Source organism: Manis pentadactyla, chromosome 4 (assembly GCF_030020395.1).
Source record: "Manis pentadactyla isolate mManPen7 chromosome 4, mManPen7.hap1, whole genome shotgun sequence".
In the NCBI taxonomy this organism is placed as follows: domain Eukaryota; kingdom Metazoa; phylum Chordata; class Mammalia; order Pholidota; family Manidae; genus Manis; species Manis pentadactyla.
In genome coordinates, this window is record NC_080022.1 from 8,625,610 (window position 1) to 8,648,277 (window position 22,668).

At 51.7% G+C, this 22,668-nt stretch overlaps 1 protein-coding gene across 5 annotated transcripts; it reads left to right on the top strand.

Moving 5' to 3' along the window:
* The first annotated feature begins 271 nt into the window (after positions 1-271).
* On the top strand, positions 272-15,148 carry AGTRAP (angiotensin II receptor associated protein). 5 transcript variants are annotated; one of them, XM_057499724.1, is made up of 5 exons: positions 272-395; positions 7,228-7,262; positions 11,877-11,982; positions 12,811-13,051; positions 14,479-15,148. In XM_057499724.1, exons 1-5 carry the CDS (start codon positions 369-371, stop codon positions 14,592-14,594), a joined length of 525 nt encoding a protein of 174 aa, XP_057355707.1. In that variant the 5' UTR covers positions 272-368; the 3' UTR covers positions 14,595-15,148. The 5 variants fall into 5 exon arrangements, with proteins under 5 accessions (XP_057355707.1, XP_036781049.2, XP_036781051.2 ...); XM_036925154.2 differs by having other exon boundaries at positions 273-395; positions 12,811-13,003; XM_036925156.2 differs by having other exon boundaries at positions 273-395; positions 12,811-12,985.
* The last annotated feature ends 7,520 nt before the right edge of the window (positions 15,149-22,668 follow it).

The following is a 22,668-nucleotide window of genomic DNA, read 5'->3' on the forward strand; positions in this document are numbered from 1 at the left end:
TACCAGTGGTTGCCACCTCCGCAGTTTGCACCGGGACGTTCCCCAGGTTTGCCCCTTGCAGGTGGTCCCATCAATCCACCTCCTGGGATATTAACCAGGCAAGACAGTGCGCCCTTTGCGACACAAACCCTAGACGTTCTCCAGCCGCCCGCGGCCACAGCCTGGGCGCCGCGGGGCTAGGAGCCTGCAGGAGGCGCCGTCTCCCAGCAACCGGGCCTCGGTCACAAGACCCGCCTCATGTGGCCGCGAGCCCGGCTGGGATTGGAGCGGCCGCCACGGGCGGGGCGGGGCCGGGCCAGTTCGTTTCCCGTGCGGCGAGCCCAGGAGCCCCCGCGGCTGTGGCGCCGGTACCCTCCGCCGGCGTCGGGATGGAGCTGCCCGCCGTGAACTTGAAGGTGGCGATGGGCGGGCGGGCGCGGGGTGGGGCGGGCCTCCCAGAGTGTGTTGGGCGTTTGGTGTTTTTGAAGGTGGATCTTAGAGGTGAGAGGATCGAGACTTTGGGGAGAGAGGAGGTGGGAGGGAGGAGAAGGCTCGCGCCCAGGTGCGGAGGAGGTGAGCTGACGACCCCAGCAGGGAGAGGGGGAGAGGAAAAGGCCCCGCAGGGAGGGAGAGGGCGGCCCCGGGGGGTGGCTTCGGCCTGCGCTCCCAAAATTGCCCCGGAGGAAGGGGAAGGCACGGCAGCCGGGCACGGGCCCAAGGGACCTGAAGTCAGGACACGCCCCGCCCACCGAGGGAGGGGGGCTGCACCTTTCACCTGGACTCCCAGCTCCGCCCTGGCAGCCTCTTCTGTTTGGTAAATCAGGTTAAGAAAATCAGATGTTCCCAGACAAGTGGTTTTCCAACGTTTTTAAGCCCCCCGTCCGTATTTCATAAGAAACATGAACTCCTGCAGAAGCTACTTAAAAGCAGAAAACCCCACCTTTGCGCTCTTAGGAAAGCACTGCTGGGCTTCCCAGTGTCTTCACTTCCTGAGCCCCATCCTCAGCTCCTCAGGGCGCCCGCAGCTGCTGCTTTTTCTCCCCGCCCACCCCCAGCCAGCTTGCTGTGCTTCTTGGCTGTTTGTGACCCGGGGCTGCAGCCTTTCGCTTTGGTCTAGGAAGGTGTGAACCTTGGACCGAACCTGCCTTTTGGGTCTGGGTGCTGTCTCCTTTGAGACTCGTCCAGAAATGCCCTCTTACTCATGTGTGACAAAGCATTTAGCACACGTGGTGTCCAGTAGGAAAGGAGCCTGGAGAGAAATGAGTACAAAACAACACACCCTCCGTATTTGGATTATCAGATGTGGTCTGTGCTCTGACTTCACCTAGGCAGATTTCCCTTACTCACACTTAATTGGACAAACCTCTCTGAACCCTGCAGTCAACACTGCAGGGGATAGATGGCTGGAGCAAGGGCCTGGGCTTGAGTGTTTAAGCGCAGAAGAAACTTACATGAAGGCAACTAAGGTTTTTTGGTATCAGTACTCACCCTGTCCAGGCAGTTGGGGGTGAATGCTGACTGCCTTTCCTCTGATTATAGAGATTTGTCTAAAATAATTGCTAAGAATCAGGTGAGGGACAAGGCTGCAAGAATCGAGGGCAGAGAGCTTTTACTCATGGGGCATTTGTGGTGTGCCAGACTTTAATCACAACAGCCTTCTGAGAAAGCTGATGCTGTCATCATTTTACAGATGAGCAAGCTTCGGCTCAGGTCAGGGAAGTAACTTGCCAAAGTTCCACAGGGATTAAGTGGCAGAGTCAGGATTTGAACCCACCGGGGTCAGACTTCAAAGCCATGTCCTTTCCTGGCCACCAGTTAGTTAGGGCTGATTACTGCCTTGACAATTGATGTCCACTGGAAGGGCGTAGTCTGTTTGGGGCTTTTTTTTGAACAACTTTATGGGCCAAGGAGAGCCACAGGTGTGCGCTGTGCTGGCTTTCGGTGCCCAGAATGAAACAGCTGGTCCTTGATTTGGGAAATGAGACCCATGTTTCCAAGGGTATCAGCTGCTACCAGTCACAGACTAGTAAGTGCCGGGAGGCCCCAAGGGGCTAGGATTGCCAGGTAGCATGCAAGACATCCAGTTGAATTTAAATTTCAGATCAACAGTGAATAGTTTTTTAAGATAAATATGTCTTTAAAATATTGGGACATACTGACAAGTTATTCATTATCTGAAATTCAAAATTAAGTGGATATTCAGTATTTTTGTTGTTAAATCTGGTCACCCTATGGAGGGCAGCTGTTGACTCCGGAAGTCACTTAAGTAGGATGTTCTGAAGTCACAGCCCCTTGAGAGCTGGGGAACTTTACACCATGATCCTGCACTCCCTCCCCACTCCCCAGACATGTCTTGCCCAAGAATGCCTGCTCGTACCCAGCCCAGCCAGAGTGGGCAATGGTGCCATCTGCCCCAGGCCCTTTGCACAAGGGGCAGTTCCTAACCTATCCATGAGGCAAGTCCTGAGCTAGAGGAATGGCACTGCAACAAGCTTAGAAAGGCTTAGACTTGGAACCATGAAGTCTTAAGAGAAAAGACCCTTGGGAGGAGGGTCCAGGGAGTAGTGTAGCATTAGGGTTAAAAACTCAGGAAGCCAACTTCCTAATAGTAGTAATGTGGACGGCCACGTATCGAGGGCTGACACTGTATAGATAGTTTCACACACCCCTCCATCTCCCTCTCCTAGTAGATCCACACAACAACCCTCTAAAACAGGCATTATTGTCTGTCCTTTACAGAAGAAGCAACAGGTCCAAGAAGTCAGGTGACTTGCCCAAGGTCACACATCATGGAGCCAGAATCAGCTCCCCATATTTGGCTCCAGAGCCTATGCAGTTAGCCACTGCCTGACTCTACCTCCCATCCACGGCATTCCTGACTGGCGTCCCTTAGCTTCAGCCACCCTCAGGGATTTCACTACCTCGCATAACAGGCCACTGACTGATTGCCCAGGACTGGCAGGAATATATTCCATATATTGATCTGTGTGTTGACCTCAGGTCAGTTCACCACCTGTAAGGGAAGTTCCATTTCTTCCCCTGCCACTACCCCATGGGCTCTCCAGTGGCAAACAAAGGGTCCAGCTCCTGGTCCACATGACCCCTTGGTTTCCCCTTAGCCTTCCCTTCTCCAGGTCAAACCTCCTCATTTCCATCCACCCTTCCCTTGCTCTTTTGGATCCTGACAGTAGCAGTAGGGCCAGAGCACAGCTCTTGGGGCCAGGCAGACCTGTATTCAAGGCCAGGCTTTGCTACTTATTAGCTGTGTAACCTTCAGCAGGTTTCTTAACCTCTCTGAGCATCAGTTTCCTCACTGTAAAAAGATAAACCCAACCTTCTAGGGTGATAAGAGGAGGTTCCAGGGGTCCAGGAGGTGGTATAGCATTACATGTTTATTAGCATAAAAACCCAGACCAGATAGACTGATTCTGAGGTTTGCATCTGGACTCTCTTGTTTATGTGTTACAATTTGTGCCAGTTACTTAATCTCTCACAGCTTCATTTCCTTCATAAGTAAAAGAGGGCTGATACTCTCCCCCATACTGTTGCAGGGATGACGTGGGCCAAGCGTTCATTTGGAGCAATGTAGACATATGGCAGGCAGGTCCTCATCAGTAGCAGTAGCTGTTGTTAATGCTGTGACAGGACGCCTGTCTCGCTGTGGTTGAGGCGCCCCCCTTGGGACATATGGGTTATAGGTATTGCCTCCATTTCACCGAGAAGGAACCTGGGGCTCAGACACAAAGGGACATGATCGCTGGACGAGAACCTAGGTCTCCCATCCCCGATCCAGCATCCTAGGACCCCTTGCTGCCTTGGCCCATTGGCCCTCCCTTCCTGGGCTTCTGACACATTGGACACTGTCTGGGAAAGTGCCAGGCAGCCCTCTGGGCCAGGCACTGTGTAGTCCAGGAGCTCAGGTCTCTGCTTCTGCCCTGCTGGGAAAGGTCGAGCTACCCAGGCACATCCTCAGATCCTGGCCCCTTCCTCCCTCATTCTGTAACACGGTACCTAAAAGTCCAGTGTGTCCCCTTGGTTCCCGGAAACCTCCCCCAGAGTGGGCAGGCGGTTCTCTCTTGCTGAGATGAGTCATTGCTCCTCCCCCAGGCTGATCGGGAAGGCCGGTTTGGCTCAGCTTCTGGTCAGAGTTTCCCTGGACATTGGGGCCCCCTGGCCGTGAGTGGGTGTGCCCCCCAGTACAAAGATGGGAAACGGAACTTCCCACGTGTTTCTTTTCCCAGGGGCTTAGAGCAACAATCAAAAGCTGCTACGTTTCTTAAATAATTATAAAACAAAAGCGATGTCATGGAGGGGACTTCATGTCTTTTGAAAACCTGAAGTGTTTCCAGGTAATACTCTTTTCTTCTCACATGAGAGGGCATCGTTTTGGACCTCAGCCAGGTGCTCAGTCCACGTTACGGGCCTTTCTGGTTCTAGGAAGAGGCTTTATCGCACACGTTATACACAGTGGTGTCCCCATAGGCTTCCTTGTGGATCAGCTGCCCTCCCGAGCGGCCCCCTCTCATCTTACAGTAGTAAAGCAGGTCGCTGCAGGGCCAGGAAGCTCCCATCTGTTAAAGACCTACTGTGCACACAGTCTAGATGTGGACACCAGGGCACTTGGACGTGAAGACTGAACAGAAGCCAGCAGTGGGAAGGAGTAGGTGTTGATTGTCAGGAGGAAGGTGGTGATGGGAGGTGCCTCCCCTGTGCCTCCTTCCTTGGTGTCTTCCCTTAGTCTAAAAGCCAGGGCCACTGTGGCTGGTCACAGGTGGCCTTTTCAGGCCCCTACCCTCTGCGAGCAGGGTTTCCTGTTAGACAGAGGGTTGGGTGGTTGGCTCTTAGGACAAAGATCAGAATTCTTCTCCAAACCCCCCCCAGGCCCACTCTGCCAATCCTCCAGCTTCCTGTCCCGCCTCCACTATCTTCTTATCTTCTATTCCAGACATACTGGGTGCTTTTCAGTTTCCAGAATGTTCCATGCTCCCTTCTGCTACAGACCCTTCTGATTGAAACTACCCTTCCTTCCTCTGCCCCTAGTTAGCTCCCTGCTCACTGCTTCCATGTCCTCAGAGAAGCCTCCTGACCATCCCACTCCCCGACCCAACAGAGAATGAGGTTCCTTTCCCTTGGCCGTAACTTTCCTTCAGAACAGGCGTCTCATCAGATCCCTCATTCCTACGGTGATTGTCTGATTAGCGAGTGTCTCTGCTAGATAGAAGTTCTGGGCTGGCAGGGTGGCGCTACCCATGCTCACTGTCCGATCCCCCCGGGTCGGTGCCTGGCTACACTGTGCTTATTTAAGAAACTTAGCACCACTCTATTGCTTCTCTTAAGCCTTGGGGAAAAGAAATCCAGGGAAAGCTAGGCCTCCTGTGCCTCAGCTTCCCCATCTTTGTAATGGGGAGAGCACCCACCCCGAGACCCAGAGAGGTCAGACGACGCTTGGCTAATGGTTGCGGTTGAATCCTGGCTCTGCCGCTGAACCAGCTGTGTGACCGCAGACAAGCGACTTACTTCTGAGCCTCAGTTTTCTCAACTATGAAATGAAACCTCAGAGGATTGTGAGGATTAAATGCATTCATACACAGAAAGTACGTAGGATGGTGCCCGACACATAGGAAGCGCTCAAAAACAAGTCAAGGCAGCTGACCTCAACGATTCCTCCCTGAGCCAGCCTTCTGCTTGCACAGACTCTGCCTTCTCAGTCTCAGGACCTCCGTGGAGCCCGGCACATTGGTCATCACAGAACTGTTTGCCTGGCCTGAGTTTCTTTCTGGCTTTACAGCCAGACCCCTTTTGGTTCACTCACACTGGGCTCGGGGGGGAGGGTACCCCAGCCAACTGCTCCAGATTTCATCTCCCACCATGTGTGGAAAATGTCCAGGTTTGTTCATTTGTCGCAGGCCCAAGGCCCAGAGCATGAAGGTCAGGAGCGCGATTCTGGAGTCAGACTTAGTTTCAATTCTGGTTTGGCCGCTTGCCATCGGTGGAATCTTGATCACCTTGATTGACCTCTGAGCCTAGTTTTCTCATCTGTAAAATGGGAATGATAGTGGATCCATTTCAGAGTCTGTTATGAGGCCCAGAGAAGGTCATGTGAGGTGTTTGGCATAGGGCCTGGCACGTAGTAGGTGTGTAGTAACTTCTAGAAGTGCTTTTCCCTCCTCAGCCAGTTCCTCACTGCAGGTGGCAACCTCTCCTGCCCTTGTCCTCTGGGCCTTGTGTGCTGCCCCCGTCCCAGGCTCTTGGCATTCCCCTCCCAGCTTGACCCCTCCATCCTTTGAGTAAGCTCCTTCAAGGGCCCCATGGACCACGGGGCCCCACCAAAGCTCCTGCCCCACCCCCCGAAGTCTCAGTGCCCCACCCTCCTCCTCCTCCTCGGGGCTCCGGCTTCTGCCTCCCCGCCTGCGTTTCCAGCACCCCCTCTCTAACACCTTGCTCTCCTTCCCTTTTGCCTGGCTGACCCCTGCTTATCCTTCAGCACCAGTGCCTGAGTTCCCTCCTCCGTTAGAAGCGGACAGCTGCCCTGCCCTCCCCATAGCGTCTGCTCTTTCCTGCCTTACTTGTTTTTCAAGCAGGGCCTTTTGATTACCAGGAGTTGAGACTAGTTCCAGTAAAGGAGGCTGTTGTTTAAACGACATTTGGGGCAGTAAAAAGGGTAGAAGGGGGTAGAAATCTAGAAAAAAGCCAGAGGATTTCTTTTTCTTAATATAAGTCATACTGTGAAACTTCCTTGCAGAAAAGCCCCCATTGGCTTCCCTCAGCGCTTTTAGGTTCCTAGCAGGCAATGCACCCTTCCCTTGCTCTTCCCCTCCTGCCATGCGGGCTGCTCCCCCACCGCTCTGATGCACCGGGCACCCTCTCTGCCCCGCACAGCACCCAGCTGCTGCGTCCCAAGAAATCAGACTCCTTTGAGCCCCACCCCTGTTCTGTGATTCTGAATAGATTCCCAGGTTCCCCAGAGGAGCCTCCTGCCTCTGGAAGCAGGAAGGGGTGTGGGTGCCAGCTGCCTGCCAAGGAGCAGCGAGGAGTGACGCGGCAGCTCCCCTGGCCCGTGCTCGTTGTCCTGCAGCCCTGGTTCACTCACTGTTGCTGGGGTTTCTTTTCGGCAGACTTTTGTGAAGCCCTCTTGGGTGCTAGGCAGGGGCTTCCTGTGTTTCCTGGATGTAAAAGCTCCCCCCACCTCCAACCATGGTGGTCGCATTTACAGATCTGCCTTTCCCTTCCCCCCATTTTGTACCACAGGTGATCCTCCTGATTCACTGGCTGCTGACGACCTGGTGAGTGACTCAATGGGTGTCCAATTCATCTGGGTCCACGTGTCTCCAGCATCTTGCCTGTGTCCGTGGGGTCTTGTCCACTGTCTCCTGGCCAGTTCCAAAACTAAACAGCACCTTTGTTGAGAGCGTCCTCAGCAAGCTTCCAAGAATGGCAGAGGGTAGTTCCCAGAGGCCTTTGCCATCCATGCCTCGTAGGAGCTTCAAGCCCTCATCCTGGAGGAGGTGGCTGGCCCGGGGCAGTGCCCACAGCTCAGCTTCTCCTCCAGACACTTCCCAAGTTGCTCTGGGGCTTGACCGACTCTGGTTCCTCCCCAAGGCCTTTGCATCTAGGGTGTCTGTGTGCTGAAGCCAGGGGGGCCAGCCTCACATACCAAGCTAGGTTCCCCGAGGCAGCTGCAGGTGGACATCAGATAGGATTCTGTGATCTTAGGTGAGTCCCTTCAACTCCCTGAGTCATCTTCTCTCTAAAATAAGTGCATTACTGACCAGCCCACTTACTTAGTAAGGTCACTGGAAAGTGAAAGCTTGCCTTAGAAACTGTAATAGCCAATAACATTTATTGAGGGGGTCCAGCTGCCATGCACAAGACTGAGCACCTTCTGTGGGTTAGACCAGCAGCTCAGCAAGTAGACGCACTATGAACCCAAGACATGGGGTGACCTGCACTTAGGGGTAGACCCTCCCTCTTACGACACCCCTGCCCAGAGACGGCAGACTCAGGATTCAGACAAGACCCTGGTCAGGTCCTGGCGCTGCCAGGTTCCAGCTGGGTCATCTTGAGCAGGTGACTCCTCTTCTCAGGGCCTTGGTTTTCATCTGTAAGATGGTTGTAAGGATGGCTCAGCTCCCAGAACTGTGATGGAGGAGTGCCCGTCAGATACTGCCCAGGGCCCACCCCAAGGGAGGCACGAGGATTGCAGAACCGTTTCTTTATTACTGGTTGAGCTTCTGGGGAGATTTCTCTGCCAAACCAAGATCGGAGCTATCGAGCGCTCACGTGTGCATTTGGTAGACTTTGAAGGGCAGTACACATTTAAATGGTTGTGAGTATTGTTCACAGTGATAGTCATGGTTAATGGTCTTGGGAAGTAAGGTCAAAATACAGATTTCTCAGTCACACTCCCCAAGATTCTGAGTTGGTAAGTCTGGGCTGGGGCCGCAGCAGTTGCTCTCTTAAAACCAAAAAATGAGATTACTTATTCAAAGACTGTTGGGCCTAGTTGCACTCTACACTTAACTGCTCTGCACATGTTTTCTGTATGGTGTACTTTAGAGTTTTTTATTCCGAATTTTAAATTTTATGAAACACCCCATGCATGCCAGGGCAGTCTAGGCCCAGTGAATATCGTGGCTAAGAGCATGACCTCTGGAGCCAGACTGCCTGAGTTCCAATCCCAACTCCACCACTTAGCAGCTGTGTGACCTTAGGCAATTATTTGCCCTCTCTGTGCCTCAGTTTCTTCATCTGTAAAAGGATAATAACAGTGCTTTTTTCCTAGAGTTGTTAACATAAATACACGAGTTAACTTAAAACCTTAGAACTGGGCCAGGTACTAGTTAGAGCTCTGTGTTAACTCCTGTTTTCATAGGGTTGGCAAATAAGTAAGCATATTAGCAGCAAGATCCTAAAAAATGAGGTGGGCATTGTGTTAGAAAGTGAGGTGGGCATTGTGTTAGAAAGTGACAAGGTAATATAGGCAGACCTCATTTTATTGCTCTTCCCTGTATTGTGCTTTGTAGTTTTTTTGTTTTTTTTTTAACAAATTGAAGGTTGTGGCAACCCTGCATCCAGCAACTCTCTTGGCACCATTTTCCAATAGCATTTGCTCACTTCATGTCACTATTACATTTGAGTAATTCTTGGAAAGTTTCGACCTTTTTTATTGTTACTGTATTCGTTACGTGATCTGTGATCAGTGATCTTTGATGTTACTATTGACATTGGGGATGCCATGCATCACACCCAGTAAGGCGGCAAACTTAGGGGTGTGTCTGACTGCGCCACCGACCTGCCGATCCTCCGTCTCGCTCCCTCTGCTCAGGCCTCCCTATTCCCTGAGACACAACAGTATTGAAATTAGGCCCATTAGTAATCCGACTGTGGCCTCTAAGTGTTCAAGTGAAAGGAAGACTCCTGTATTTCTCGCTTTAAGTCAAAAGCTAGAAATGATTAAGGTAAGTGAGGAGGGCATATTGAAAGCCAAGATAGGCCAGAAGTTAGGTTTCTTGCACTGAACAGTTAGCCAAGTTGTGAACGCAAAGAAAAAGTTCTTGAAGAAAAAAAAAAAAAAGAAAACTTCAGTGAGCGCATGAATGATTAGAAAGCAAAACAGCCTTATTATGGATATGGAGAAAGTTTAGTGTTCTGGAGAGAAGATCAAACCAATAACAACATTCCCTTAAGCCAAAGCCTAATCCAGAGGAAGGCCCTAACTGCCTTCAATTCTGTGAAGGCTGAAAGAGATGAGGAAGCTGCAGGAAAAAAGTTGGAAGCCAGCAGCAGCTGGTTCATGAGGTCTGGTAGAGAAGCGTCTCCGTAACATAGAAGTGGAAGGTGGAGCAGCAAGTGCTGATGGAGAAGCTGCAGCAGGTTACGCAGATCTAGCCAAGATGAAGGTGGCTGCACTAAACAACAGTTTTCAATGTAGATGGAACAGCCTTCTGTTGGAAGAAGATGCCATCTAGGACTTTCATAGCTGGAGAGGAGAAGTCAATGCCTGGCTTCAAAGCTGCACCAGACAGGCTAACTCTCGTTAGGGGTAATACAGTTGGTGACTTTGAATTGCAGCCGGTGCTTACTGACCATTCTGAAAATTCTAGGGCCCTTAAGAATTATGGTAAATCTGCTCTGCTTGTGCTCTATCAACAGAACAACGAAGCCTGGATGACAGCACATCTACTTATAACATTGTTTACTGAATAGTGTAAGATCCCACAGAGACCTACTGCTCAGAAAAAAAGATTCTTTTCAAAATATTATTGCTCTTTGACAGTGCACCTGATCACCCAAGAGCTCTGGAGGAGATGGATGAGATTAATGATGTTTTCATGCCTGCTGACACAGCATCCATTCTGCAGCGCATGGACCAAGGGGTAATTTTAACTTTCAAGTCTCATTTCAGAAATTCATTTCATAAGGCTATATAGCTGCCACAGATTGTGACTCCTCTGATGGATCTGGCCAAGTAAATTGAAAACCTGGAAATGGCTCACCTCCCAGATGCCATTAAAGAACATTCGGGATTCACGGAAAGAGGTCAAAATATCAACATTAAGAGGAGTTTGGAAGAAGTTGATTCCAACCCTCGTGGATGACTGAGGAGTTCAAGACCTCCGTGGAGGAAGTCACTGCAGACGGTAGTGGTAGTGGAGAGAGCAAGAGAACTAGATTCAGAAGTGGAGCCTGGAGATGGGACTAAGTTGCTGCAATCTTACGATAAAACTTTAATGTTGCTTCTTACAGATGAGCAAAGAAGGTGGCTTCTTGAGATGGGATCTCCTCCTAGTGAAGATGCTGTGTAGACTGCTGAGATGACCACAAAGGATTTAGAATATTCCATAAACTGAGTGGAGGAAGTAACAGCAGGGTCTGAGAGGATCGATTCCATTTCACAAGAAGTTCTCTGGGTAAAATGCTACCAAACAGCCTTGCGTGCTACAAGGAAATCGCTCATGAAAGGAGGAGCCTAGTGATGTGGCAACTTCATTGCTTTGTTATTCTTAGAAATGGCCAAGACCACCCCAGCTTTCAGCACCCACCACCCTATCAGTCAGCAGCCACCAACGTGGAGGCAAGACCCTCCACAAGCAAAAAGGTTATGACTCAGAAAATGGTCAGCACTCTTTAGCAATAAAGTATTTATTAATTAAGGTATGTACGTCTTTTTTTTAAGACAATGCTATTGTACACTTTATAGTGTAAACATGACTTTTATATTGACTGGGAAACCAAAAAATTTATTTGACTCACTTTATTGTGGTATTCAGTTTATTGTGGTCTGGGACTGAACCCACATATCTCTGAGATATGCCTGTACTTAAAATTGGTGGTCAGGGAAGGAGTTAACATTTGAGCTAAGACTTAAATGACAAATAGGGGCCGAGTGTTCAAGGTAGAGGAAAGAGCATGAGCAGTGGCTGGGAAGTAAAGGGGCGACTGTGTCACGGGCCAGATCCTGCAGGGCCCCTTCGGCCATGGGGAAGAGTGTATTTTATTCCAAGTGGAAAGGACTTCCAAGTTGAAGGACTTCCAGCGGGGCGACACCACTTGGTTTGCCTTACTGCCTGCTGTTTAGAGAATGGCCTGGAGGGGGCAGGAGAGGAGTAAAGCGGTCAGTGGGCAGAGGCGGCGATAAATCCTGGCAGGAAAGGAAGGATTTGGGACCTGCATTTTGGCCAGCTGCAGGATCTGTTTGGGAACTAGAGCCAGTGAGATGTGCTGACATTCCTGGTACGCAGCTGGGGAGGAGACCAGTGCCCAGTGGCCTGGCAGACTGTGGCCTTTTCTCGGAGGGGCACTGAGACCCGGGAACATGAGGGAGGTGACCTGCGGGAGGGGGTGGGTGCCTCAGGGCCTGTCACCCTGTGACTTGACTCGGGTGCCTCTTCCCACAGGGGCTGCATGGTGTTCTCGGGCCCCTATGTCTGGGCCAACTTCACTATCCTGGCCCTGGGCGTTTGGGCTGTTGCTCAGCGGGACTCCATTGACGCCATCAGCATGGTGAGCCGGGGGTGGCTGGGGAGCTGGCTTCAGGGTGACCCATGACCCCCGCTCTGTCTTCACCTCGCCCATCCCAGTCTCTTCTCTCTTCTTCATGCCTATGTTTTCCATTTTCTAAAGCCTTGTCAATTAAATAAGCCCATTCAGGCCACCAGTCCAAATCTTCCCTAGCCTGGCCTGCTTCTCTGCTTGCCTGGCTCTGAGAGCCCAGAACCTGCTCACTGTCTTCCCCAGGAAAGGCATGAGGTGGGGGCTACCAGTGGCCCCTCCCTGAGGACAGTGGAGCACGTACCCAATAACCCACCTTTAGTAGGGAGGCCCGGGAAGAGGGACCTGTACTACTTGGGAGTCAGAGTGGACACAGCCCTACGGGATCTCCCACAGGGGAGCTCCCAGCACCCCCCGAGCCCCTCAGGGCAGTGAGCACCCTGGATACTGAGGAGGGATTTTCCCAGTGGTCGTGGTGGAGTGGGTGAACTTCCAGGGGAATTTCCATCTTGGAAGTTTTGTAACCCCATCCTGCACCCCATCATGGCCTCAGGGTAATGGGAGAAGAGTGGTGGCTGGGGGATCTGGTGGGGCCGGCGGGCTGGGTCCAGACCGGGGCCCCCAAGTACCTGCTCCCTGCCTGCTAGTCCCCGGTCATGAGTCTCAGGCACAGGGTCCGGCCTGTGCACCGATCTGATTTCCAGCAACCCCCAGGGCGCAGCAGGGCGCAGAGGAGCTTCTGCTCTGGGGTATCTGGCTGGAGACTATGCGGAGTGGCGGGCCATCAGTGTGTGCTTACCTCTGATGACAAGCAGGCCCTGGGCCGGGCCTGTCTTGCAGTTTCTGGGTGGCTTGGCGACCACCATCTTCTTGGACATCATCCACATCAGCATCTTCTACCCGCGGGCCAGCCTCTCTGACACGGGGCGCTTCAGTGCCGGTATGGCCATCCTCAGCCTGCTGCTCAAGCCCTTCTCCTGCTGCCTCGTCTACCACATGTACCGGGAGCGCGGGGGTGAGCTGCTCTACACTGGTGAGGCCACCACCTCCGGCCAGCCTCCCCCACCCCTCACGGGGCCCGGTGCTGGCAGCTGCCGTCTCCCACGTCTCCTCTGCCCCTGTCTCGCCTGACCCACAGCCCCTGCCCCATTGAGCCAGCCTTGCCCCAAGAGGGCTCAAAGTACAGGGTGCAGCATGGCGTAGGCTCTTAGCACCACGCAAGGTGTGCCAGCTTCTGGTCTCTGCTGTAGGAGCCCAGTGGTCTGCCGGCTGTCCCAGCCCCCTGCAGCCTTTCCGCTGGCACCAGGCTAGAGGCAGAGTTGGGGGTGGCAGGCAGGTCCCCCCTCAGCCTGGGCACGGATGCAGCTGGGCTGTGATCCAGGTCCACAGCACTCTGGGCAGTCTGTACTCTTGAGGTGCCGGGGTACCCGCAGGCCCAGCTTCTTCTCTTGGCTCCTGCCAGCCCCACCCCTAGAGCTCCCCTCTCCTGCCATGGGAGCCTGGGTGCCAGGGGAGCAGTGTTGCTGGCATGGACCATGGGAGCCTTGGCCAAAGACAGCACTGGCCCACAGGTGCTTTCCCTGCTGACTGGCCCGCTCCCCGTAGCCCAGCGCCTCACAGGAGCTGTGCCCTCCCAGTAGTGGCTGAACCGTTTTTCCTGCTCTCTCTGGTACAAATTATTTCTTTTTTTCTCTCTCTCCTGAGAGAGGTGGGGAGGCGGGCTGTGGTCATCTGCCTTTCCCTCCTGAGAAGAGGCCCAGAGTGGCCCATGACCCACCTTGGGGAGCAGCTGGGCCAAGGGCAGGAGTGGCCTGGGGCTGCCCACCTGCCCAACCATCCTCAGCACTGCCCAGGTCTGTCCTGGTGTACGGGGAGCCAGCAGTGTTCCTCCCATTGGACAGATGAGAAAACTGAGGCCCAGAGCCTGCGAGACTTATTCAGGATCACAAGACGAATGTGCAGAGAAAAGATGGCAGTGAGGAATGTGGGCACTGAGAGCCCTTTGCCTGCTTTGCACCTGCCTCCAGCTCTCTGTGTCACTGGGCCCAGCTCTGGGCCTTCTGGATACAGTAGCACAGCATCTGTCTGCCTGGGGGAAGAGCTGGGGAGGAGCCTGTGGGCCCAGCCTGGGCATCAGAGTCAGATTAGGGACACCCAGAGCCAATGGCTAAGAGCACTAGCTTTGGGCACGTGCTCCTGTGTTTGAGTCCTTGTGTCCTCAGCTTCAAGCCCAGGCAAGTCATTTCACCTCTTTGACCCTCAGTTTCCTCATCTGTTAAGTGGAGGCAATAAAAATACCTGTTGTGTAGGGTTTGGGGAGGATTGAGTGAACAATACATGCTAAAGGCTTACTGCCTGGGGCTGCTGCCGCCCTCACTGTCCTGGGTGCCCGGATGCCCAGCTCTGGCCTTACTGGTGGGTGGTAGGTGAATCTTGGTTTAGACTCAGTAGAATATCCTGAGACCTCACCCTTCATTTTTCTTCCCCTCCATCTCCTCTGCCCCCCAGGTTTTCTTGGATCTTCACAGGAGCGCAGTGCCTACCAGACGATTGACCCCCCAGAGGCACCCACAGACCCCTTTGCAAGCTCAGAGGGCAAGGGTCATGCCCCCTATGGGTACTGAAGCCAGCCCCACTTCAGCTGCACCCGGGGGCCAGTTTGACAAACTGCTGTGGAGGCCCAGGCTGCATCGCCTTCCTTGTGCCTTGGACATGTGTTAGAGAGGTTCCTGACCCCCTTTCTCAGACCTAACGTGGCACGTGTCCTCCTATTCCCCATCTCGGGCTTCGTGAATCAAGAACCTGAGAGGCCGGGAGCCCTGGGCACACCTGTGCCAAACTTCCTGAGGCCTCCCCTCCCTTCAGAGTACCCCACTGGTCCCAGGCTGGGATCCGTGGCCTCCTTCTTCCCCTACACCCTCATCTGCTCAATGCAGGGTCAGGCCTCTGAGGGCCAGTGACACCCCCTGCCCCAGGCCTGGTTTGTTGATCCCTCCTCGCAAAAGCTCTGAGAGCTTTGCTCAGCCTGGGAGCCCTCTGGCGTGTGGGTGGGTCCCCGTGCTTCTTGTTGCCTGAGCACCCCAGGGCTGGAGGCAGGAGTTTCTGCAGCACCTGAGACCCACCTCGGCCTCTACCAGCCCCTCTCAGAGCCATGCATTAAAGTTTGGGGAATTCTGTAGCTGGGTGTGTTTTGAGCCATGCTTAATCTCCCGGCTGGGCTGGGGTCTGGACCTGCCATTCCTGGGAATATTGCTCCTTGGAATCCCCAGGGAGCCTGGGCTTAGCTGCCCATTCTGCTGCGGCAGAAGGAAGCAGGGGCTCGGGACCAGCTGGGCCTGCTCTGCACTCAGCTCTGCCAGGGTGAGGCCCCAGCAGGGCGCGGGTGCAGTTCAGCATGTCAGGTGGGTGTCCATGTCTCTGAACCAGGCGACTTGGGTATTTGCTTGGATCCTGCTCTGTCATGGTCATGTGGCCGTGGACAGCTTAACCTCTGACCACAGTGTCTTTGGAGAAGAGCTGACGTCTGCCCAGAGGATGATGTAAATGAAATACACAGGGCCTGACCCCTCTGAAGGGGTCCCTAAATGACAGCAAAGTTGTTAAGTGGTGTTGGTCAGTAGGCAAGAGGCATCCTCTTCCTGGCAGACTCTGTGTCTGGCCTCAGGGCTGACTGGAACTGACACCTGTTCAGGGTTCTGAAGGTCCCATGGCCAGGGCCCTAGCCCACTGACTACTGAGCCGCAGGTGTCTGGGCTTTCCCAGGCCATCCTGGCTTGTCTCCAGCATGAAGAGGTCAAGGCCATGGGCACAGCCCCCACCATCCTCCTGTATCCAACTCTCCAGAGAGGCTGAGAACCTGCCACTGCTGGACCAGAGCCTAGGGGTGCAGGAGTGAGCTCCAGTGCCTGCTGTCGGGGGACGGATGTTACGAGTCCTCTGTCAGGAGAGCCGAGCCCTGAAAGAAGGGAACAGGGGCCTTTGGGAAGGGTCTGGTGCTCTGGGGCTGGGGGATGCTGGGTGGCTGCAGCTGTGGAAAGCAGAAGCAGCCCATCAGAAGGGGATAGGCAAATACTCCATGATACATTCCTTCTATGGAACTCTGTTCAGCAGTTCAAGTGAATAAACCAGACCTATTTCTATCAATGTTGCGATAAATGTGACAAAGCGGACTGCAGAGTGTACAATGAGAGAGTGTTAGTGTGAATTTAGGAACCTCACAGCAATGCCACATATCATTCATGGGTGTATATACGGTAAAATACGAAGTGTGGACTGGAAGGACGTCAAATTTGTGATTGTGGCGGCCTTGGGTAGGTGAGGGGTGTGGCCTTTGGGAATGAGCCTAAAACTCATGTTCCGGTTCCCTTGTTTATATATACAGTTCCTGGCATTTGGGAGGCGTGCGGTGCATGTGTTCCTGCATCTCTGTCGTGAACATGTCAGATTCCAAGGGGAGTGAAAAGGGGGAGGTGCGGTGGGGGGACGGATAATAGAGCCTGTGCCAAGCAGAGGGGGTAGTATATTCAGAGACCCTGTTCCTCATAGACCCAGACCCCCAAGTCTGATAGGATCTTATGGGCAGGGGCAGAGGAAGGTCCCTGTCTTAGGTGGGGTTCCCCAGAAGCAGACCCTAAAATGAAGTGTGTGGCTTGGTACAAAGCAAGTGAGCTGGGCTTTCTTGGTCATTGGCCAAGGTCTGCTCTGGGGTTGGGGGACAGTGACTTAAACTTCCAGGCTACTCTGGCTTCCTGACCATGCAAAGTGGCTCCAGGACCCCAAGGGCCACCCTGTAAGGAGAAGGCCATCAGAGGTACATAGAAACTGAGGGGGCCACCAGGATGGCTGCCCCCTTTCCACACAGCAGGTCTCATAAGGAGAACTAATAAAATTCATTCAACAAGCAGTCAAGAGGTGATGGAAGCTAGGTGGTGTTCTAGGTGCTGGGGATACCAGAGCAGAGACAAAAAGCCCCTAATATCCGGAGATTTCCTTTCCCATGAGACGCTGAAGGCAGAGAGCAGCTTGTAGGAAGACCTAAGTGGGCATGTGCCTGCCTGGCCTGCTTGGGAGCATAGTCAGGAGGCCAGAGTAGCTGGAGCCGAGGGAGGGAAGGAGGACTGAGGTCAGGAAGTCAGCAGGCCCAGATGGTGCAGGGTTAGTAGGTCATTTTGAGGACTTCGGCCTTTCCTAAGGGAACGGGAGCCACTGGAGGGCCCTGGGCAGAGTGGGACGTGGTCTGACTTAGGTTCTGGAAGGACAGTGTTGGTGGCTCAGCCTGGGAGGTGGAGGCATGGGGGTGGTGGTGACAGGCGGGCGTGTTGAGCAGAACACTATGCACTGGTTATCAGCCCCAGGGGGGGACTCCTGGCACTTCTGCCCACGGCGTCTTGGTATCTGAGGATCCAAGGAAAACAACGTGGTCAAGCACCGGATGGATGATGTTTTAATCATGTCAAGAAGAGACAGCAAGACCAGCTTCAGCTGGGGGTGTCCATCCCTCATGGCTAGTGGTCTCTCCCAGTAGCTGTAACAGGGTGATTTGCTTACTGTCAGCCCTCTTGTGCCACAGTGGAAGGACACTGTCCCTGCCCCAAGGAGGACAGATACAGTAATGGCACTGGCCGAGTGCCATGTGATGCACATGCTTCACCAGAACAAAAGAGCAAGATGGAAGGCAAGAGGGGCAGTATTCCAGGCCTAAGGCTCACTGTTAAGTAGGGAGGGGAGCTGAAAGACCGCATGCGGGAGCCTGCTGTTCCCAACAGGGCAGCTCTTTAATACGTTTTGAAGGCAGAGCAGCAGGACTTGCTCACAGACTGAATGTAGGAGAAAAAGAGGACTCCGATTGCAAGGTTTTGGGCCTGAACAGCTGGAGGCTCGAGCTCCCACTGACTGGGAGGGAGCCCAGATTCAAAGAAAGGCCAGAGCTCAGTCCTGACCAGCCACACTTGAAGTAGCAGGGCTTCCCACCAGACCTTCCCAGCACTGTGGTCTTTTAAAAAGGCCAGCTTCTGTGGGAACTTGGAAATAGTCTATGTTTTAGTCTATAGTATCTGACATTCTAGAAACTGTCAACCACATGAGCCAATTCCTCTTGGATCTGGTCCCCTACTGGTGAAGGCTAAAGCCACTTGTCTGATTTACAAATCCTGTATTTCTTGTTTTCACAAAACTCCAGATGAAGCCAGAGACATTGCCCTGGGGGGAAGTCGCTGTTGGCCCAAATTGGACCGGAGCCAGCCACCTCAGGCCTGTCCTTACAGTCTCCAGAACAGTCGGGAAACCCCAAATCTCACAGCCTCCTTCCAAACCACTTGGTTAAATCCCAGGGGTACCTTGTGACTGGCTGTGTAAGGGACTGGACGGTCTCAGCCTCACGGTGCCTCCATTTCTACATCTACAAAAGGGGGATAATAACTGCCTGCTGAGAGATGAGTGAGGTCTGGAATGCACAAGGGCTTAGTAAGTATTAGGCCTCATTACCTGTGTCATCATGTTAATTATTGAGAGAGAGGGAAGGGGCTACAGAGCAGGGGAAGAAGAAGTTTTCTTCAACCCTTCTGGGGTCGCTGGCTGGGCCTGAAATTTAAACTGACAAAGGTTGATGGGAGAAAAGCACGTGCATTTTATTGAATTCTTATAGGTCCATGGGAGTCTCACAAAAGTATGAAGACCTGACCAACTGACCAGCTCAGGAAGCTTTTATATCTTTTAGACAAATAACCGGCAACTTTGTGAAGAACTGACAAGACAAAGGGGGTTTGGACTAGGAGTAGTAAATGGTAGAGAAATAACTAGGAAGATAAGGGCTAGTTAACGAGGTCTGTTTTTACAGATTTCCTGGCCGTAAGTCTGTTTATACAGATTTCCTGGCCGTAACCTCTCTGTCTCCGGTGATAAGAACTTCTTTCCTCCCAGTACAGGAGGGCACCTTTCACGCAGGAGATGTATGACCTGTTTCAGGAAAGGAGGGCAGCGGTGGGGGCGTCAGAGTAACTTTCCTGTTTCCATTTCCTCAAGTTCCTTTGGGTTCAGATATTTAAAATGCCGAGGTTTTGGGGGTAGCGAGTCCTGAACCCCATCTCCAGTCTGTCACCACCCCTTCATGTATTCATTTATAATTAATTCTATAAACATTTACTGAATGTTTTCTACAAGTTTTCAAAAGATTGAAAAATTGTCAGGCAATAAAAGAGGCTTTCCTCACGGGTAGCAACAGAACTCCGAGCGTCTGGCTCTCCTGATCTCGGGGGCTTGTGTTCACGGCTGCCCGTCCGGAGACTATCGGCAGAAATTCCAGAGTCAGTGGGTTGTTATAAAACATTATCATATAGGAGCTCTAAATTCAGAATTACAGATTTGAATTTGAAGGGAGCTTAGAGCTCCCCTAACCCAGTGGTTTGAAAAATATTTTATTTCAAACTCTTGGTTCCAAAGAAATCATACACAGTACATAAAACAGGGCTAATCCAATGAGGCCTACCAGCACCACCACTGCTCTAAGACAGGACCCCAGGGCACAACGTGAAAACTGATGTCCTAGATCCTCTTTATTTTACAGCTCAGGACAGAGGCCCAGAAAGAGAAGACTTGGACAAGGGCACCCAGAGACTTCTGGAGTTTAGAGCCAGGATGTGACAGTGTGAAGACTGGGATGCCAGGTAAAGATAAAAGAAAATAAATAGGACTCCTACAAATGAAAGACACAGTGACTGAAATAAGAAATTAGAAATCAGTTAATTAATAAAAGAGACACACCGGAAAAGAGAATCCGTAGCCTTGAAGACAAATTTGAAGGAATTACTCAGAATGCAGCAAAAAGAGCCAGGAGATGGTCATCCAAAGGACTAATTGCAGAGAATTTTCCTAAAAAGAGACCCACCAAACTTCAAACTGAGGAAGCCAAACAATCGTCAAACAGAACAAAGGAGAAATGCACATTTATAACCTCACAGTGGAGCTCTGTTACTGTGCCTTCAGCACCTAGAACAGGGTTGGCACCCAGTAAGAAAGAAAAGGTGCTTCATTCGGAAAAGGTGTGGAATGAATGGATAAATGAAAACTGCAGAATCTCAAAGACAAACATTAAGATCTCCAAAGCAGCCAGGTAGAAAAGATAATGTTCTAAAAGGAATGACAATTACACTAGCAACTGATGCCTCAACAGAAATCAGAGAACACAGAGGAACGATACCTTCAAAGTAGTGAGAAAAATCGTCAGCCTAAAATTAGGTCTAGGGATTTATGTTTCAGGAATCAGAGTGAAATAAAGACATATTCAGAGAAATGACAATAAAGTTGGTCACCAACAGACCTTTGATATAGAAACGTCTAAAGAATCTTTTTGTGGAAGAAGGAAATTTTTCTATAAGGAAGATTTGATGTACACAAAGGAAATAGGGAGCATGTGGTTTACTCAGTGTTCCGGACAATGATGTATTTCAGGAGGAGCTGACCAGACACAAGGTGCTATAAAGCCCTTTTTTGTCTGAAAGGAGGGTAAACACTGGATTAACTTTAGACTTTGTCAAATTAAATATATGTATTAAAATGTCTTGGATAACCACTGCAAGAACAGAAATAGACTGTGTTATTTCCAAGCCAGCGGGAGATCTGGAGGCAGGAGGGAAGCCTTGATCAGTTCTAAAAAAGGCAAGAAAAAAAGGAAACATGAAAAGATTCCTCAAGGGAGGAACAACCTAAGACAGGCACAGTCGCAGGGGGGCCATCAGGTGAGAAATTGGGGATCAACAGAGGTGAGGCTCAGAACCTCACCCCTCCTGTTTTGAGAGAAATCTTCTGCATCCGTGGATGTTTTGTTGCCCTTGTCTAGCTTGGATTAACACATAGTCTACAGGCACACACCTGATCATCTACATTTGCTCTCTTACAACACTAAACTATGTTTTCTACCTTTATCTTGTATCTACCTACCACTTTAGCATTTTATTTAAAAAAAATAATAATAATAATAATAAGGGAGAAATGTGGGATTCACATATAAATCAAGTATAAAAATCAAACGAATAATCATAATTGACCTGATTGTTTATAGTTCATGATGCGTGATCAAAACCGAAAGTTTCTGTGATGGCTGCCCTTGCACTGTTCACCATGTAAGAACTTACTCACTATGTAAGAACTTGTTCACCATGTAAGAACTTGTTCATTATGCTTCAGAAGATTGGAGACTGTTGAGAATTAGGCTTGGGGTTGATTAATGATTGAGCATTGACTCCCCTATACAGAATTTTATTGTTGTTAACAACCATTTGATCAATAAATATGAGAGATGCCTGCTCAAAAAAAAAGGAAACATGAAGTCTGACCATTAGCAAGCCCCAATATGAGATGGTTTATATAAATATGTCATAGTCATACATTTTTGCAAGTGATTTTTTAGATTTAGATTTTTCCAGCCATATTGTGTTTGAAAGACACAAGTACAATATATGGACACAAGAAGGCTGAAAGCAAATGGTTGAAAAAGTTAAACCAGGCGAATAACTACCCAACTAGAGCTGGTGTAGCTCCCTTAGTATCAGACCAAGAGGGCTTTAAAGCAAAGAGTATCACTAGAGACAAAAAAGGGCCAAGACCTAAATAACAAAAGGGTCAATCCACCAGGTTTAGGAGATGTTAGACACGTTGGCTTAAGGAAGTAATAATTAACCCCTCCTTCAAGAATTGCTTTAGAATTTAAAAGGCTTTTTGGCCTTTATTGGTTAAACTCTCATTGTCAACCCAGTGAGATAGTAGAGGAGGTGTTACCACCCACTTTTACAGATGGGAAGCCTGAGGTTCAGAGAAGTTAGGGGCTTGCCCAAGGTCACACAGCAGCAAAACCGATGTTGAGCCCCGGCCTGACTCTGGGCACAGTGCTCTTTCCTCTTCCGGCAGGGGTTTGGAAGGGAGAATGCAAGCCACCTGGACAGAGGACGGAAAGGGCACGGCAGGGGCTCGGTGGGGAACAGCAAGGGCAAAGACTTGGCCAGTGGGAAATGCCTAGAGGGAAGTGTGACTGGGCCAAGCAGACTGCAAGGAGAGGCATGGACGGGGCGGATCATAGCCAGTTTCGGAGCGACCTGAAGGCCGGCAGACCTCTGCGCGCCTTGCAGGTGCAAGAAGTTTGCACAAGGCGGTTGGCGGGGGGCCACCACCGCAGGCGCGGCGCCAGGCCAGAACCCGCGCGGAGGACCGTGCACTGCGGCGGACGCCCCCGCCCCCGCCCTGCGGCCCCGCGCAGCTACCCACGCCGGCCCCACTCAGGATGCTGCGGGACACGGGGCTACGTTCTCTGACTCCCCCCCACCCCACCTGCCTGGTCGTTAGCGGTCCGCACCAAGGTTCCCTCCAGGTTCAAACCGACTAAGTGACGGAACACCCGAGGGTGGACAGGTCCGCAGGGCAGGAAAACTGACCGCCAATTCTTTCGGTGGGAAGAGGAGGGAGGCTCTGATGTCCTTAGCTGCACAGGGATGGGGGTGAAGTGGGCAGGGGGCAGAGAGGTGGGGAATGAGGAGCAGGTAGATGGGCTGGGGGGCACTGGGGTAGGAAGGGCTACTGTGGAGTGAGCTGTCTCAAGCCTCCTTTGGAAAGAGAGGGGGTCGGGGTGGTCCTGGTTAGGAGCATGTGCTGTGCAGTCAGTCCCTGGGTGACCCCTCTGCACCTCCTATTTAAGCCTCTTTAAGTTCCAGT